Source organism: Zonotrichia leucophrys, chromosome 10, assembly GCF_028769735.1.
Source record: "Zonotrichia leucophrys gambelii isolate GWCS_2022_RI chromosome 10, RI_Zleu_2.0, whole genome shotgun sequence".
Classification (NCBI taxonomy): domain Eukaryota; kingdom Metazoa; phylum Chordata; class Aves; order Passeriformes; family Passerellidae; genus Zonotrichia; species Zonotrichia leucophrys.
Window position 1 is genome coordinate 3,434,687 of NC_088180.1, and position 16,639 is coordinate 3,451,325.

At 47.4% G+C, this 16,639-nt stretch overlaps 1 protein-coding gene across 1 annotated transcript in view; it reads left to right on the plus strand.

The window, feature by feature from the left end:
- Window positions 1-139: 139 nt before the first annotated feature.
- ARID3B (AT-rich interaction domain 3B) overlaps window positions 140-16,639 on the plus strand; it is a 34,780-nt gene continuing 18,280 nt past the window's right edge. Inside the window, exons 1-4 of the mRNA XM_064722296.1 lie at window positions 140-255; window positions 2,274-2,856; window positions 11,865-11,936; window positions 13,236-13,308. Coding sequence (XP_064578366.1) covers window positions 2,320-2,856; window positions 11,865-11,936; window positions 13,236-13,308 — 682 coding nt within the window. The 5' untranslated portion in view covers window positions 140-255; window positions 2,274-2,319. The remainder of the gene's footprint in view (window positions 256-2,273; window positions 2,857-11,864; window positions 11,937-13,235; window positions 13,309-16,639) is intronic.

The following is a 16,639-nucleotide window of genomic DNA, read 5'->3' on the forward strand; positions in this document are numbered from 1 at the left end:
GGCCGGCATCGCGCTCTCTGATTGGCTGCGGCTTTCCCTCTCCCTCCCCTCTCCCCGCGGGCCGTTCCCGGAAGCGGCGCGGGCGCTTCCGGTGCTTCCGGCCGGGCGAGGAAGGGGCGGGAGGGGGGAAGGAGGAAGGGAAAGGAACGGGAAGGGAAAGGAAAGGAAGGGAAAGGAAGGAGGGGAGGACGGAAGGACGGAAGGAAGGAGGAGCTGAGGCGGCCGCGCACGGACCGGCGGGACCCGCCACGGGAGGTAACGGGGGAAAGCGCGGTGCTAAGGGGCGGGCGTGGGGGGTGGGGGGGGACCCTCGGTATTTCCGCCGGAGGGGAGGGTCGGCTTGGAGCCCTCGGTGGATCCCGCGGTAAAACCTAACATTAATTAGTTAATTAATTAATTACCGGGTCTCGGTGCGGGTTTAACTCTCGCAGGCGGTTCCCGAGCGCTGTTTAAAATGGGGATTAAAGGGGCCGGGAGGGCTCGCACGGGGCATTAAAAACCCGGTGTGGGTGGGGAAACTCGGACCGAGCCCTCCGGAGTGCGGGAACAGGCTCGGAAACCGGGGAGAACGGGAAGGTGAGGAGGGGGACATAAAAAATGAGCCTGAAAGTGAGGGAGGGACATAAAAAATGAGGGAGGTGACATCAAAAGTGGCTCTGAAAGTGAGGCAGGGACACAAAAAGTGGGGGAGAGACACAAAAAGTGACCCTGAAAGCGAGGGAGGGGCACAAAAAGCAGAGGAGAAATCCCAAAAATTACCCTAAAAGTGAAGGAGGGACATAAAAAATAGGGGAGAGATCCTGAAAGTGAGGGAGAGACACAAAAGGTGAGAGAGGGACACCAAAAATGACCCTAAAAGTGAGGGAGGGATGCCAAAAGTGACCCTGAAAGTAAAGGAGGGAAAAAAAAGGGAGGAGAGACATGAAAGTGAAGGAGGGACACCAAAAATGACCTAAAGGAGGCAGGGACAACCAAAATCGGGAAAGACCTGAAAGTGAGGGGCAGGACACAAATTTGACTAGAATGTGAGGGCAGGGAATATAATGACTACACACGAATATGGCATCAAAATATATAAATAAAATACACACCACATATATGATATAATAATATATATACCAGCATTATATATTTATATATATATACACATAATATTTATTTAAATTATACACATACATTTATTATATATATATATACCTATGTATATTATATAATATATACACATTATATTATAATATATATTTATTTTTAATCTATATATCCATATTTATTTATTTATATGGATATAAATATATGTGTATATATAATTTGTTTTTAAGTTTATTTTTTATTATTTATTTCTGTTTTTTCCTGTGAAGTGGCAGGGGTTTAGCCACGGAGTGAGAGCACGGAAGAATTTAGGGATAGCCTGGCACGGGTGTGCTTATATACACATATACACACACACACACACACACATATATATATATATATTTATTTAAGGATAACCTGGCATGGGTGTATATATATATGGTTATAAATATATATATATATATGTATATAAATATGTGGATTAAAATATATATATATATATATAAAATTTGAGCTTATTTTTTATTATTTATTTTTATTTTTTCCTATGAAGTGGCAGGGATTTAGCCACGGAGTGAGAGCACAAAAGAATTTAGGGGTAGCCTGGCATGGGTGTCCATATATATACATATATACATATACATATATACATATACATATATACATATACATGTATACATATACATATATATATTAAATATATATATTTTTTATATATATATAATTTATTTTTTATTATTTATTTCAGTTTTCTCCTATGAAGTGGCAGGGGTTTAGCCATGGAGTGAGAGCACAGAATTTAGGGATAGCCTGGCACAGGTTTAAATATATATATATATATATAAATATATAAATATATGTAAATATAATTTTTTTTTAAATTTAAATGTGGCCAGGCTGGCTGCTCCTGGCTGTCTCCTTTTAGGGCTGCCCTCGCAGCAGCTCCTTTATGGGAGCCCTCACAAACCCCTGGGGCACCTTTGGGGCAGAGCAGCTCCGCACACCCCACCCCACCGTAACCCACTCCAGCTTGTGCCGCCCGGGGCTGCCAGAGCCTCGCTGATTGTTCACGGTGTGCGCACAGGAAGGAGCCCCGCTCTGCTCCGTCCATCCCCTCCCTTCCTGGGGAAGAGATGAACGCAGCAGCAGCCGCCGCAGCTCTGAGGGCCGCTGCGCCTCAGCCGCGCTTGTGTCCCCGGCAGATCCTGCGCGGCTCCCGCCGGGGCCGCCAGCCATGCGCACGGCGGGATGAAGCTGCAGGCCGTGCTGGAGCAGCTGCAGAAACAGCAACAGCAGCAGCAGCAGCAGCAACAACAACATCCAGCGGTGCCCATGGAGTGCCGGGAGCGCCGCCGCGAGCCGCAGGTGCCCTTCCCCACCCCGCCGCCCTTCCCCGGCCGCGCCCCGGCAGTGCCGCCCGCTGTCCCCGCCGCTGTCCCCGCCGCGGGCAGAGCCCCCGCGGCAGCCGGCCGGCACCACGAGCAGAGCAGCGGCAACTCCGAGGAGGAGGAGGATGAGGAGGAGGAGGAGGATGAAGAGGAGGAGGATGAAGAAGACGGCGCTGAGCTGGAGGATGGCCCCGCGGTGCCCGGCCAGGAGAGCTGCTCCGCGCTGCCGTGTTTCCGCGCTCCCAAAGGCGCCCACGGCAAGGGCAGGGCGGGCTGCGGTGCCAGCCCCGCGGCGGGCACCCAGCAGGGCAGGGAGGAGCCGGGCACGGAGCCCGCCCCGCGCTGCGCTGCCCCCGCGGGCCGCCCCGGCTGGCGCCTGGACGAGCCGCTCAAACAGGTCAGTGCTGCGGGAGCTCCCCTGCTTCCAACCACTTTGTACCTAAATAATCCCACTTTTACCCCAAAGTGCCAGGAGGGAGGTGCCAGGAGCTCAGGGCGTGTTTGGGGCTGGTTTTTGCTTTGTTCCCCCAAGCTGGGTGTGCTTTGAATCCCCCTAAATGAGAGTGGGATGACCCGAATTTGGTCACTTTTCCCCCAAGAATTACAATCTGGGGGGACACAAAGTGCAAATTTTGTGTTTATTTCCAGGATTTATCCCCATTGCTGCTCTCACCTCCAGCCCCTGCTGGAAGTTGGATTTTGGGTCAGCCCAGCAAATCCTTCCTGCCCTAAATCAAAACTTCAAGGAAATAATATGAATTTCAGTCAGAATTCTTTTAGAGCAGAATGTCCCCAGTTTCCTACCATTTTTTACCAAAATAATCCCACTTTTACCCCAAAGTGCCAGGAGGGAGGTGCCAGGAGCTCAGGGCGTGTTTGGGGCTGGTTTTTGCTTTGTTCCCCCAAGCTGGGTGTGCTTTGAATCCCCTCCATACTGGATGTGGGATGACCCAAATTTGGTCATTTTGTGTCTCCCCAGATTGTCCTTCCTGGGGGAAAAAGTGCAAATTTTGTGCTCAGAATTCTGTTATTTTAGAGCAGAATCTCCTCTCTTTCCAACCATTTTGTACCAAAATAATCCCATTTTCTTGCCCCAAAGTGCCAGGAGCTCAGGGCATGTTTGGGGTTGGTTTTTGCTTTGTTCCCCCAAGCTCAGTGTGTTTTGAGACCCCCTAAATGAGAGTGGGATGACCCGAATTTGGTCACTTTTTTCCCCAAGGATTACAATCTGGGGGGACACAAAGTGCAAATCTTGTATTTTTATCCCCATTGCTGCTCTCACCTCCAGCCCCTGCTGAAAGTTGGATTTAGGGCCGGCCCAGCAAATCCTTCCTGCCCTAAATCAAAACTTCAAGGAAATAATATGAATTTCACTCATAATTCTGTTATTTTAGAGCAGAATCTCCCCAGTTTCCAACCATTTTGTACCAAAATAATCCAATTTTTTCCTTAAAGTGCCAGGAGCTCAGGGCATGTTTGGGGGTTTTTGCTTTGTTCCCCCAAGCTGGGTGTGCTTTGAATCCCCTCCATACTGGATGTGGGATGACCCAAATTTGGTCATTTTGTGTCCCCCCAGATTGTCCTTCTTGGGGGAAAAAGTGCAAATCTTGTGTTTATTTCCAGGATTTATCCCCATTGCTGCTCTCACCTCCAGCCCCTGCTGGAAGTTGGATTTTGGGCCAGCCCAGCAAATCCTTCCTGCCCTAAATCAAAACTTCAAGGAAATAATATGAATTTCACTCATAATTCTGTTATTTTAGAGCAGAATCTCCCCAGTTTCCTACCATTTTTTACCAAAATAATCCCATTTTTGGGAAGGAGATGCAGGGTGTGTTTGGGTTTGGTTTTTGCTTTGTTCCCCTACGCTGGGTGTGTTTGAAACCCCCCAAACTGGATGTGGGATGACCAAAACTTCCATTTCCCTTCCTCAGGAGTTCTGTGAGGAAATCCCACCACAACTTGGCTTTTTGGGCTTCCCTGCTCTCTGAGAGCTTTTTTTGGGGTGGGATTTTGGGAGAAATCTGGTGGTTTGGTGATTTTAGGTGCAGGCAGCTCCCTGCTGATGCCTCACTGGAGTTAGTTCTTGTCAGAGCTTTGGGATCTTGGAATTGTGGATTTTTGGGTGCAGGGGGATGTGACCTGATCCTGGGAGCCAGAGCACTTTATATTCCCTGTGGAAAGGGAAAAAGGAAAGGAAAGGAAAGGAAAAGGAAAAGGAAAAGGAAATTCAAAGGATTCCCCAAGAAAAGGAGAGGAAAATGGAAATTCAGAGGATTCTCCAAGGAAAGGAAAAGGGGAAAGGGAAAGGGAAAATGGAAATTCAGAGGATTCTCCAAGGAAAGGAAAGGGAAAGGGGAAATGGAAATTCAAAGGATTCCCCAAGGAAAGGAGAGGAAAATGGAGATTCAGAGGATTCTCCAAGGAAAGGAAAATGGAAATTCCCAGGATTTCCCAAAGGAAGGAAAGGAAAATGGAAATTCAGAGGATTCCAAAAGGAAAGGAAAGGAGAAGGAAATTTAGAGGTTTCCCCAAGAAAAGGGAAAAGGAAAGGAGAGGAAAATGGAGATTCAGAGGATTCCCAAAGGAAAGGAAAGGAAAAGAAGGGAAATTCAGAAGATTCCCCAAGAAAAGGGAAAAGAAAAGGAGAGGAAGATGGAAATTTAGAGGGGAAGGGAAGGAAGGGAAGGGAAGGGAAGGGAAGGGAAGGGAAGGAAGGAAGGGAAGGAAGGAGAAGGGAAGGGAAGGAAGGAAGGAAAGGAAAGGAAAGGAAAGGAAAGGAAAGGAAAGGAAAGGAAAGGAAAGGAAAGGAAAGGAAAGGAAAGGAAAGGAAAGGAAAGGAAAGGAAAGGAAAGGAAAAGGGGAAATGGAAATTCAGAGGATTCCCCAAGAAAAGGGAAAAGGAAAGTAAAATGGAAATTCGGAGGATTCCCAAAGGAAAGGAAAGGAAAAGGAGAAGGAAATTTAGAGGTTTCCCCAAGAAAAGGGAAAAGGAAAGGAGAGGAAAATGGAGATTCAGAGGATTCCCAAAGGAAAGGAAAGGGAAATGGAAATTCAGAGAATTCCCCAAGAAAAGGGAAAAGAAAAGGAAAGTAAAATGGAAATTCAGAGGATTCCCGAAGGGAAGGGAAGGGAAGGGGGAAAGGAAAGGAAAGGAAAAGGGGGAAAGGAAAGGAAAAGGGGAAATGGGAAAGGGGAAATGGAAATTCAAAGGATTCCCCAAGAAAAGGAGAGGAAAATGAAAATTCAGAGGATTCCGAAAGGAAAGGGAAAGGAGAAGGAAATTTAGATGTTTCCCCAAGAAAAGGGAAAAGGAAATGAGAGGAAAATGGAAATTCAGATGATTCCCCAAGGAGAGAAAAAAGGAAATTCAGAGGATTCCCCAAAGGAAAGGAAATGGAAAGGGAAATTCAGAGGCTCCCCAGCTCCTCCCCTGCAGCCCCAGAGGTGAGTGAGGATCCTGGGGCAGGGAAGGGAGCAGCCCAGTCACTGTGGGGTTAATTCAGTGCCACAGGGATTTGTAGGGTTGGTGGCAGCTGCCAGCAGCTCAGGCTGCACACAGGAGCTGCCAGCAGCTGGAATCTCGTATTCCCTTGTGATTTCCTCACTCTGGGCTGGCACTGAGGATCCCTTTTCCATCAATCCTGGTTCCTCTGAGTCTTTGGGAGCAGGAGGAATTCAGAGAGCCCAGCTTTTCCTCAAGGATCAGGCAGCAGGTTCCTGTTTGCTCATGGGAACACGTGAAAAGAACTTCATCAAAAAAAAAAAGCAATTAATGGTGAAACTCAGCCCTTCCCTTCCCCATCCTCCCTGCCATTCCTGAAATCACTCAGATGTTTTCAGGGGCTGCCTTTGAAGCTGGGGCTGCTGAATTGAGCTCTGTTATTAGCAAGGTCCCATTGCAGAGCTGCTGTGGGCAGTAATTACCCCTTGGCTCTCCCTGCCTGAGAACTTGCAGCTCAGGGCAGCAGCCCTGATCTTATCAGCGTTTGTTCTACAACACTTTTCTTTCTCAGAGCATCTGTTTCACTTCCTAAGGCTTAACTCTGCCCACAAAAGGAATTTCTGTGGATTCCCTGATAATCCTGAAATTGCTGCACCAGTTCCTTTCTCATTGACTCAACCCACGGGGCAGGGGAGGGCTCGTCCCCAGGTGGGTATTTCAGCAGATTCCTGGACTAAAAAACATAAAAACCTCTGCAAAACCTCAGTAAAGCCTCTGTAAAAGCCCTGTGCAAAGTGAGGAGTGCAGCTGAGCCCGGCGTTCCCAGCAGGAGTTTTTATTCCTCTGCTCTGGGAGGTTTTTGTCCTGCAGAGGATGGGAAGTGTTGGTCACCCTTGGCAGCTCAGGGGTTAACTCTGGGCTGGGCTGGGCACCAGGCAGGGCCATGGTGGCACAGGCAGAGCCATGATGGCACAGGCAGGGCCATGGTGGCCCAAGGAAGGCTGTGGTGGCCCTCATGGTGTCAGTGATCCAGGCAGGGCTGTGGTGGCCCATGAGGTGTTGGTGGCACGAGGGGACTCTGGTGGCCCAGGGAAGGCTGTGGTGACACATGAGGTGTCAGTGGCCCAGGGATGCCTGTGGTGGCCCAGGGAGGGCTCTGGTGGCACAGGGAAGGCTCCCTGAGGTGTCAGTGACACAGGGAGGGCTGTGGTGGCCCATGAGGTGTTGGTGGCACGAGGGGACTCTGGTGGCCCAGGGAAGGCTGTGGTGACACAGGGAGGACTCTGGTGGCCCATGGAAGGCTCCCTGAGGTATCAGTGACACAGGGATGGCTTTGGTGGCACAGGGAAGGCTCTCATGGCCCATGAGGTGTTGGTGGCACGAGAGGGCTCTGGTGGCCCATGAGGTGTTGGTGGCACAAGGATGGCTCTGAAGGCCCAGAGAAGGCTCCCTGAGGTGTCAGTGGCACTTGGGGGAACAAAGCCATCCCATCCACAGTGTCGGTGGCACAGGGGTGGCTCTGATGGCCCATGAGGTGTCAGTGGCACAGGGATGGCTGTGGTGGCACAGAGAAGGCTGTGGTGGCCCAGGGATGGCTTTGGTGGCATAGGGAAGGCTCCCTGAAGGTGCCAGTGACACAGGGAGGGCTGTGGTGGCCCATGAGGTATTGGTGGCACGAGGGGGCTCTGGTGGCCCAGGAAAGGCTGTGGTGGTGCTACATGAGGTGTTGGTGGCACAGGCAGGGCCATGGTGGCCCAAGGAAGGCTCCCTGAGGTGTCAGTGACACAGGGATGGCTTTGGTGACACAGAGGGGCTGTAGTGGCACAGGGAGGGCTCTGGTGGCACAGGGAAGGCTCCCTGAGGTGTCAGTGGCCCAGGGATGGCTTTGGTGGCACAGGGATGACTCTGGTTGCCCAAGGAAGGCTCTGGTGGCCCTCAGGGTGTCAGTGGCCCAGGGATGGCTCTGATGGCCCAGGGAAGGCTCCCTGAGGTATCAGTGGCACTTGGGGGAACAAAGCCATCCCATCCACAGTGTCGGTGGTACAGGGATGGCTTTGGTGGCACAGAGAAGGCTGTGGTGGCCCTCAAGGTGTTGGTGGCACAGGGATGGCTGTGGTGGCACAGGGATGACTCTGGTTGCCCAAGGAAGGCTCTGGTGGCCCTCAGGGTGTCAGTGGCCCAGGGATGGCTCTGATGGCCCAGGGAAGGCTCCCTGAGGTGTCAGTGACACAGGGATGGCTTTGGTGGCACAGGGAAGGCTCTCATGGCCCTTGAGGTGTTGGTGGCACAAGGATGGCTCTGAAGGCCCAGAAAAGGCTCCCTGAGGTGTTGGTGGCACAGGGATGGCTCTGATGGCCCATGAGGTGTCAGTGGCCCAGGGATGGCTTTGGTGGCACAGAGAAGGCTGTGGTGGCCCTCAAGGTGTCGGTGGCACAGGGATGGCTGTGATGGCACAGAGGGGCTCTGGTGGCCCAGGCAGGACTCTGGTGCCCCTGAGGTGTCAGTGGCCCAGAGAGGGCTGTGGTGGCACATGGTGGCTTCCCAAGGAGCTCTTTCCTTGTCCCCAGAGCAGCAGGAGGAGGTGCAGCAGCTGCCCCAGCTCAGGTGACAGCAGGTGACAGCAGGTGACAGCTTTGGTGGCCATATGGCCAAAGCCTGGTGCCCTCAGCTGCCCTAAGCTCCTTTTGCCTGGAGGAGCCCCCAGATCCCAGGGCGGAGCTGTGGGAAATGGGATGGATTTATTCCGTTTATCCTCTGCCATCCTGGTCCAATCACCCTTTATTTTTTATAAATTTCCTAGAAAACAACCCAAATATGTTCTGTTGAACTTTTCCAGAGTCTTTAAAAAGTTTTATTCCTGGGAATTATCCCAAGTTCAAACCCACTGGTGGGAGGGAATTGCCTGCTTTAATCCCTCTTCTTTCTCATCCCTGCCCTCAAATGGAGTGGAATAAGCTCTCAGCATGACCAGAATTCCCTGTGGAAGCAGAATTTGCTGGATTTATATCCAGGGAAGGGTCAGAAAGCTGAACCTGCACAAATCCCTGAGCCTTGGAGAGTGTGCAAGGTCCAGGCTTGGGAAAAAAATCCCTGCTGCCTCCTTTTCCTGCCCCTCTGTCTCATTCTGGCTGCTCCATGGGTTTATCCCAGCGATTTTAGGAGCAGCTGGATGCTTCCATAATTAGCCAAAAATCTGTGGGGTTAATCTGTGCTGGAGAGAGAAAGGACATGGGGATGGATCCTCCTGTGAGCAAAGCCAGCCTGCAGAGGGCTGGGAATTGATCCAGTGCCACAAACAGCTGACACAACAGAAGTGCCAATAATCCCCCATTAAACATCTCTCAGCTGATGGGGCTCACGGGCTAATTGACTTTCCAGCAGCAATTAGTGCCTCAAACCCAATCAGCGGGCATTAGGGAGCTCTTCATCTTCCTCATTCAGTGGGAGCCTCACAGGCAGATGGTGCTGGGAGTTTGGGGTGCTGCAGCACCTCCAGAATTCCCAAAGGCTGCTTTTGGGGTGCTGGGACCTTTTCTCCCCATGGGTTTGTCTGTGTGGATTTGGCTCTTCCCTTTTCCACCATGTGCTGGACCAGGACTTTATGGAATTGGTGTTTTCAGGATGTCTGGATTTATTTTGGGATTATCTTGGCCTTCCATCCAGCTGGAGCTGCTGGTTTATTTCAGAATTCAGAATTTATTTCTCCAGAATTCCCAGGGAGTGCTTTTGAGGATTTTGCACCTTTTCTCCCCATGGGTTTGTCCAGGTGGATTTGGCTCTTCCCTTTTCCACCATGTGCTAGATCAGGACTTTATGGAATTGGTGTTTTCAGGGTGTCTGGATTTATTTCAGGGTTATCCTGGCTTTCCATCCAGCTGGAGCTGCTGGTTTATTTCAGAATTTATTTCTCCAGAATTCCCAGGGAGTGCTTTTGAGGATTTTGCACCTTTTCTCCCCATGGGTTTGTCCCAGGTGGATTTGGCTCTTCCCTTTTCCAGCATTTGCAGGACTGGGACTTTATGGAATTGGTGTTCTCAGGGTGCCTGGATTTATTTTGGGATTATCCTGGCCTTCCATCCAGCTGGAGCTGCTGGTTTATTTCAGAATTTATTTCTCCAGAATTCCCAGGGGGTGCTTTTGAGGTGCTGGCACCTTTTCTTCCCATGTTTGGCTCTTCCCTTGTCGAGCACATGCTAGATCAGAACTTTATGGAATTGGTGTTTTCAGGATGTCTGGATTTATTTCAGGGTTATCCTGGCTTTCCATCCAGCTGGAGCTGCTGGTTTATTTCAGAATTCAGAATTTATTTCTCCAGAATTCCCAAAGGGTGCTTTTGGGGTGCTGGGACCTTTTCTCCCCATGGGTTTGGTAGGGTGGATTTGGCTCTTCCCTTTTCCACCATGTGCTGGACCAGGACTTTATGGAATTGGTGTTTTCAGGGTGCCTGGATTTATTTCAGGGTTATCCTGGCCAGCTGGAGCTGCTGGTTTCCATCCTTTGGACACCACTCCAGCATGGTGATTCCCAAGTGGAATAGGGCCTAACCAAATAAATCCTTTTAAGGGGCTTTAATCCAGCAAAGCTGAGCTTGAAATTTCTCTGGTGGAAAATCCACATCCCCCTGGAGTCAGGGCACCAGAGGGATGAATCCTTTTAGTTTTTTCAGTCTTCAGGTTGTTGTTTATTTTTTCCCTTGGCAACAATTCAGCACACCCTCTATATACCAAACTTAGTGTGCAAAAAAAAAAAGCACCAAAAATGACAAAACACACAAGTTTGAGATTGTTTTAAAACTATTTTGTTTAATTAACTCTTACACCTTTTTACCAATAACTAATTGTTAGTGTGTTTACCCAACATCCACATTCCAGCTCTTTCTAATCAATCAAACGCTGCAGAAAGTGGAGTAGATGAAGAATAAAAAGATGAAACAACGCCCAAAATCTTCCATCTTGTCTCCTGTCTACCTCCATAGAAAAAAAAAAAATCAAAATTCTTTGTTTTTCACCCTGTAATAAACTGGGTGTATAATAAAATAATATCATTAAATCCTTGTAATAATAAGTATTTAATTATATATATAATTAGAGGGATAGATAATGAAATACTTTAAATTATATATTTATATATATAATTATTATATTATATAATTAGATAATAATGTAATGTATAATAATTATATAATAATAAAATATCTATATTATAATTATATTATATATTTCATATATAATATAAAATATATATAATACATAAAGATATACAATATATTATACTATATGTAATAAATAATATATAATATATAATATATAAATTATAAATATTTTATATATATTATATTTGTATATTATATATATTATATTTTATCTATAATTATATATTAGATATATAATTTATTATAAATTTAATATTTATTAAAGAATAAAATAATATAATTTATTAATTATATTTATTAAACAATAAAAATACATTTTATATATTATAAATTATATTATTTATATTATTTATATAAATATTTTCTTTATTTATATGTTTATTTTATTAAATAATAAAGCAATTAAATATCTATTCATTTCACACACTCATAGGTTCCAATTCACCCCAAAGTTTTAGAAGCTTTTTTTCATTTTCATTTTAATTTTTTTAATTTTAGTTTAGCTTTTAATTTCAATATTTTTCGTTCTAGTTTAGCTTTTAGTTTTAAATCTTTTTTTCAGAAATGTTTTAATCTCCATAAACGAAGATGACCAGCAGCATTCTAGGGATCAAACCAGACCAGGCAGAGAAACATTCCCTGCACCCTGAATTCCAACACCAGCAAACAGAACCCCAAACCCCTTTCCCACCTTTCTCACCCCCTCAGGCTGAACCAGCAGCTGCTTTCCTGTGTGTTTGTGCCTAAAAACCCCAAAAATCCCAAAAAAAAAATAAAATTCCCTCCACCCTGTGCTGTTTTTGCTCCCCAGAACGGCGGCGGGAGCTGGAGCGACGAGGGCGACGGCGGCCGGGGAAGGGAAATCTCGCGAGACTTTGCCAAGGTCTGTCCGGGCAATTTGGGGAATTTTGGGAAATTTTGGGGAATTTTGGGGAATTTGGGGAGTCCTCCCCTGATCCGTGGCAGAGCCCTCCCTGCAGGAATTTATGGGGAAATTGCTTTGTTCTACAGTTTGGGGTTTGTTGTCTTGTGTTGGGTTAAAATATTTAATTGTTATTGAAGTAAGAATTAACAAGCAAAGTTTGGGTGTGTAAAAGCTTTAATCCATTTTTTCTCCAGCTGGGAGAGGAAATTCTCCCTCTGGAATGCTGTGCTCATGGATTTGAGTGTGCAGAGCTTCCCAGGAATCCAGCCCCAAAAAGCTCCTCTCTTTTGGGATACACTGCCTAAAGAAATTCATTTTAATGATTTGGCTGTTTCAAGCCCAAATTATAAATAATAAATATCGATAAATAGCTCTATTTTATAAATATTTATATTTTTATAAAATATTTATATAAATATAATATATAATCTCTATGCTATAAATATATCTATTTTATAAAATATTTATATTTTATAAATATTGATTATTTATAGAAATTTGCTATAAAGTTTGTTTTATAAATATGCATTGCATATAAATAAGTATAAATAATAAATTTAAAAATTATTCTCACAGCAAATCAATTCTGGGCTGGTTTCTGGCATTTCTGAAGGCTTTTGGTTTATTCCAGCTCTGGGGATCCATTCTATCTCTGGGGATTCCCATTCCATTTCTAGGGATCTTTTCAATTTCTGGGGTTCTTTTCCAGCTCTGGAGTTCCTTTTTTTTTTTTTTTTTTTTTTTCCTTTTCCTAGGGATCCTTTACATTCCTGGGATCCTTTTATTTTTTTCCTTCCTGGGGATCCATTCCATTTCTGGGAAACCGTTCCCTTTCTGGAGATTTTTTAATTTTCATTTTTCTTTTCCAGCTCTGGGAATCCCATCCCATTTCTGGTGATCCATCCCATTCCTGGGAATCCATTCCATCCCATTCCATTTTTGTTGATCCATTCCATCTCTGGGCATCTTTTTCATTTTCTTTTTGTTCTTCCATCTCTGGGAATCTTTTCAATTTCTGGGCACCCATTCCATTTTGGGGGATCCATTCAGTTTTTGGGAAACTGTTTCCTTTCTGGGCATCTATTTCATTTTCATTTTTCTTTTTCAATCCCTGGGGATCCTTTCCATTCCTGGGGATCCTTTCCAGCCATGGCCCCAGGAGCCTCCCTGTGTCTCCTGTGCTGTCCTTTCCCCAGAAGCAGCCGGAATTCTGGAATGTTCTGGGAGCTGTGCCCTCACTGTGCTTTGTCCCCCCAGCTGTACGAGCTGGACAGCGACCCTGAGAGGAAGGAATTCCTGGATGATCTCTTCATCTTCATGCAGAAGAGGGGTGAGTGACCTTTCCTGGCATTCCAGGGGTGGCACGGGGCAGGAGAGGGAATTCTTCCCTCCTCAGGCTGGAAAAAACAAATCCTGGGGTTTGGGGCATTGCCTTTGGCATTGCTTCCTTGGCAGCAGCAGGGAAGATCTGCCCTGTAAATTGAATTAATTTAATTAAATTAATTGTGCCCTGAGGTGTCAGGTGGCACAAAGCAAAGTGTTTCTGAAATCCTAATCCCAAACTTGAGAGCTGCCTGGTTCCCAAAAAAAAAACCCCAAATCCAGCGCTCCTGGGAGCAAAGTGTTCCTAAAATCCCAGTCCTAGGCTGAAGAGCTGCTTTGTTCCTAAAAAAAACCCAAATCCAGCTCTTTTCCTGAGGGCAGAGTGTTTCTGACATTCCAGTCCTGGGCTGAAGAGCTGTCTTTTTGCCAAAAAACCCCAAATCCAGCTGTTCTGAGGGCAGTGTGTTTTTAAAACCCCAATCCAGGCTGAAGACTGCCTGGTTCCCAAAAACCCCAAATCCAGCTCTTGCCTTTTGAGCAAAGTGTTTCTGACATCCCAATTCTGGGCTGAAGAGCTGCTTTGTTCCCAAAAAAAACCCAAATCCAGCTCTTCCCCTTTGAGCAGAGTGTTTCCAACATCCCAATCCCAGACTCAAGAGCTGCCTGGTTCCCAAAAACCCCAAATCCAGCTCCTCTCCTGAGAACAAAATGTTTTTAAAATCCCAATCTGGTTTTAAAAAAACCCAAATCCATCTCTTCCTCTTGGAGCAAAGTGTTTCTGGCACCCCAATCCAGGGCTGAAGAACTGGTTTGTTCCCAAAAAACCCCAAATCCAGCTCTCCTGAGGGCAAAGTGTTTCTAACAACCCAATCCCAGTCTCAAGAGCTGCCTGGTTCCCAAAAAACCCCAAATCCAGCTATTCTGAGGGCAGTGTGTTTTTAAAACCCCAATCCAGGCTGAAGACTGCCTGGTTCCCAAAAAACCCAAATCCAGCTCTCCTGAGAACAAAGTGCTTTTAAAATCCCAATCTGGTTTTACAAAAAAACCCAAATCCATCTCTTCCTCTTGGAGCAAAGTGTTTCTAAATCTGAATCCCAGACTCAAGAGCTGCCTGGTTCCCAAAAAAACCCCAAATCCAGCTCCTCTCCTTGGAGCAGAGTGTGAAGAGCTGCTCAATTTGCCCCTGGTGTCTGTGGGGCCAGGAATCAGCTCTGCCAATAAAAATCCCCCTGTAAAAACCCTAAACCCAGGGATTTGCTGCTGGCCAGGAGGAGCTGAGGGAGCAGAGGCTGCAGAGATTAATGGGATTTCACAGGAGCTGCAGGGATGAAAAGGTTGGGATGGTTTTGGGATGCCCCTGGGAAGGGGGGCATCTAACACACATCAGATGGGTAGGGCTGTTCCCAAAAGCCATAAAACGGGCCTGGAGCTGCAGAAACCATGGAAAGGGACATCAGAGGGAGGCTGGAACTGGCCTTTGTGGGGTTTTGTTCCTGGGAGGCTGGAACTGGCCATTTTGGGGTTTTGTTTCTGGAAGGGGATACCAGAAGGAGACTGGAATTGGTCTTTGTGGGGTTTTGTTCTTGGGAGGTTGGAACTGGCCTCTGTGGGGTTTTGTTTTTAGAAGGGGACACCAGAGACAAGCTGGAAGTGGCTTTTGTGGGGTTTTCTTTCTGGAAGGGGACAGCAAAAGGAGGCTGGAACTGGTCTTTTTGGGGTTTTGTTCTTGGGAGGCTGGAACTGCCTTTTGTGGGGTTTTGTTTTTAGAAGGGGACACCAGAAGGAGGCTGGAACTGGCCTTTGTGGGGTTTTGTTCCTGGAAGGGGATACCAGAGACAAGCTGGATCTGCCTTTTGTGGGGTTTTCTTTCTAGGAGGTTGGAACTGGCCTTTTTTGGGTTTTGTTCCTGGAAGGGGATACCAGAGAAGGAGACTGGAATTGGTCTTTGTGGGGTTTTGTTCTTGGGAGGCTGGAACTGGCCTCTGTGGGGTTTTGTTTTTAGAAGGGGACACCAGAAACAAGCTGGAACTGGCTTTTGTGGGGTTTTCTTTCTGGAAGGGGACAGCAAAAGGAGGCTGTAACTGGTCTTTGTGGGGTTTTGTTTGATTAGAAGGGCCCGAAGGGTGCGAAACTGGTCTTTGTGGGGTTTTGTTCCTGGAAGGGGATACCAGAGACAAACTGGATCTGCCTTTTGTGGGATTTTCTTTCTAGGAGTCTGGAACTGGCCTTTTTTGGGTTTTGTTCCTGAAAGGGGATACCAGAAGGAGGCTGGCACTGGTCTTTGTGGGGTTTTGCTCCTAGAAGGGGACACCAGAGACAAACTGGCACTGGTCTTTTTGGGGTTTTGTTCTTGGGAGGCTGGAACTGGCCTCTGTGGGGTTTTGTTCCTGGAAGGGGACAGCAGAAGGAGGCTGGCATTGGCTTTGTGGGATTTTTTTCTGGAGACTGAACTGTTTTGTGGGGTTTTGTTCCTGGAAGGGGACACCAGAGACAAGCTGGAAGTGGCCTCTGTGGGGTTTTGTTCCTGGGAGGGGCAGAGCTAGAACAGGGACTGGACTGAGCTCAAGAATAAAGCAGGGATTTATTAAAGGGATCTCCTCAGTGGATTCACCTTGGGCAGCACAAGAGATCAGCCAAGGCTACAGGATGAGCCCAAAACCAAAATGGGCCCAAAATGGTCACAAAAATGGGCAGCTGGTCATGGGGTCTCTCACTGTGATGAGTTCTGGTCAGTTTGCATATTGGAGGTAATTGTCAATTACAGCTTCAGGTTATGAACTCCCATCCTGCTTGTTTTCTGTCTGCAGTCAAAGATTGCTGCTGTCCCTGGGATCAGGGCAGGATCAGGGATTGCAGCTCCCCATGGGATCAGGGCAGGGTCAGGGATTGCAGCTCCCCATGGGATCCCCAGGATCAGGGATTGCAGCTCCCCATGGGATCAGGGATTGCAGCTCCCCATGGGATCATGATGGGATCAGGGATTGCAGCTCCCCATGGGATCAGAGCAGGATCAGGGATTGCAGCTCCCCATGGGATCAGGGCAGGATCAGGGATTGCAGCTCCCCATGGGATCAGAGCAGGATCAGGGATTGCAGCTCCCCATGGGATCAGGGATTGCAGCTCCCCATGGGATCCCCAGGATCAGGGATTGCAGCTCCCCATGGGATCAGGGCAGGATCAGGGATTGCAGCTCCCCATGGGATCCCCATGGGATCAGGGATTGCAGCTCCCCATGGGATCAGGGATTGCAGCTCCCCATGGGATCAGGGCAGGATCAGGGCTTGCAGCTCTCCCTGGGATCAGGGATTGCAGCTCCCATGGGATCAGGATGGGATCAG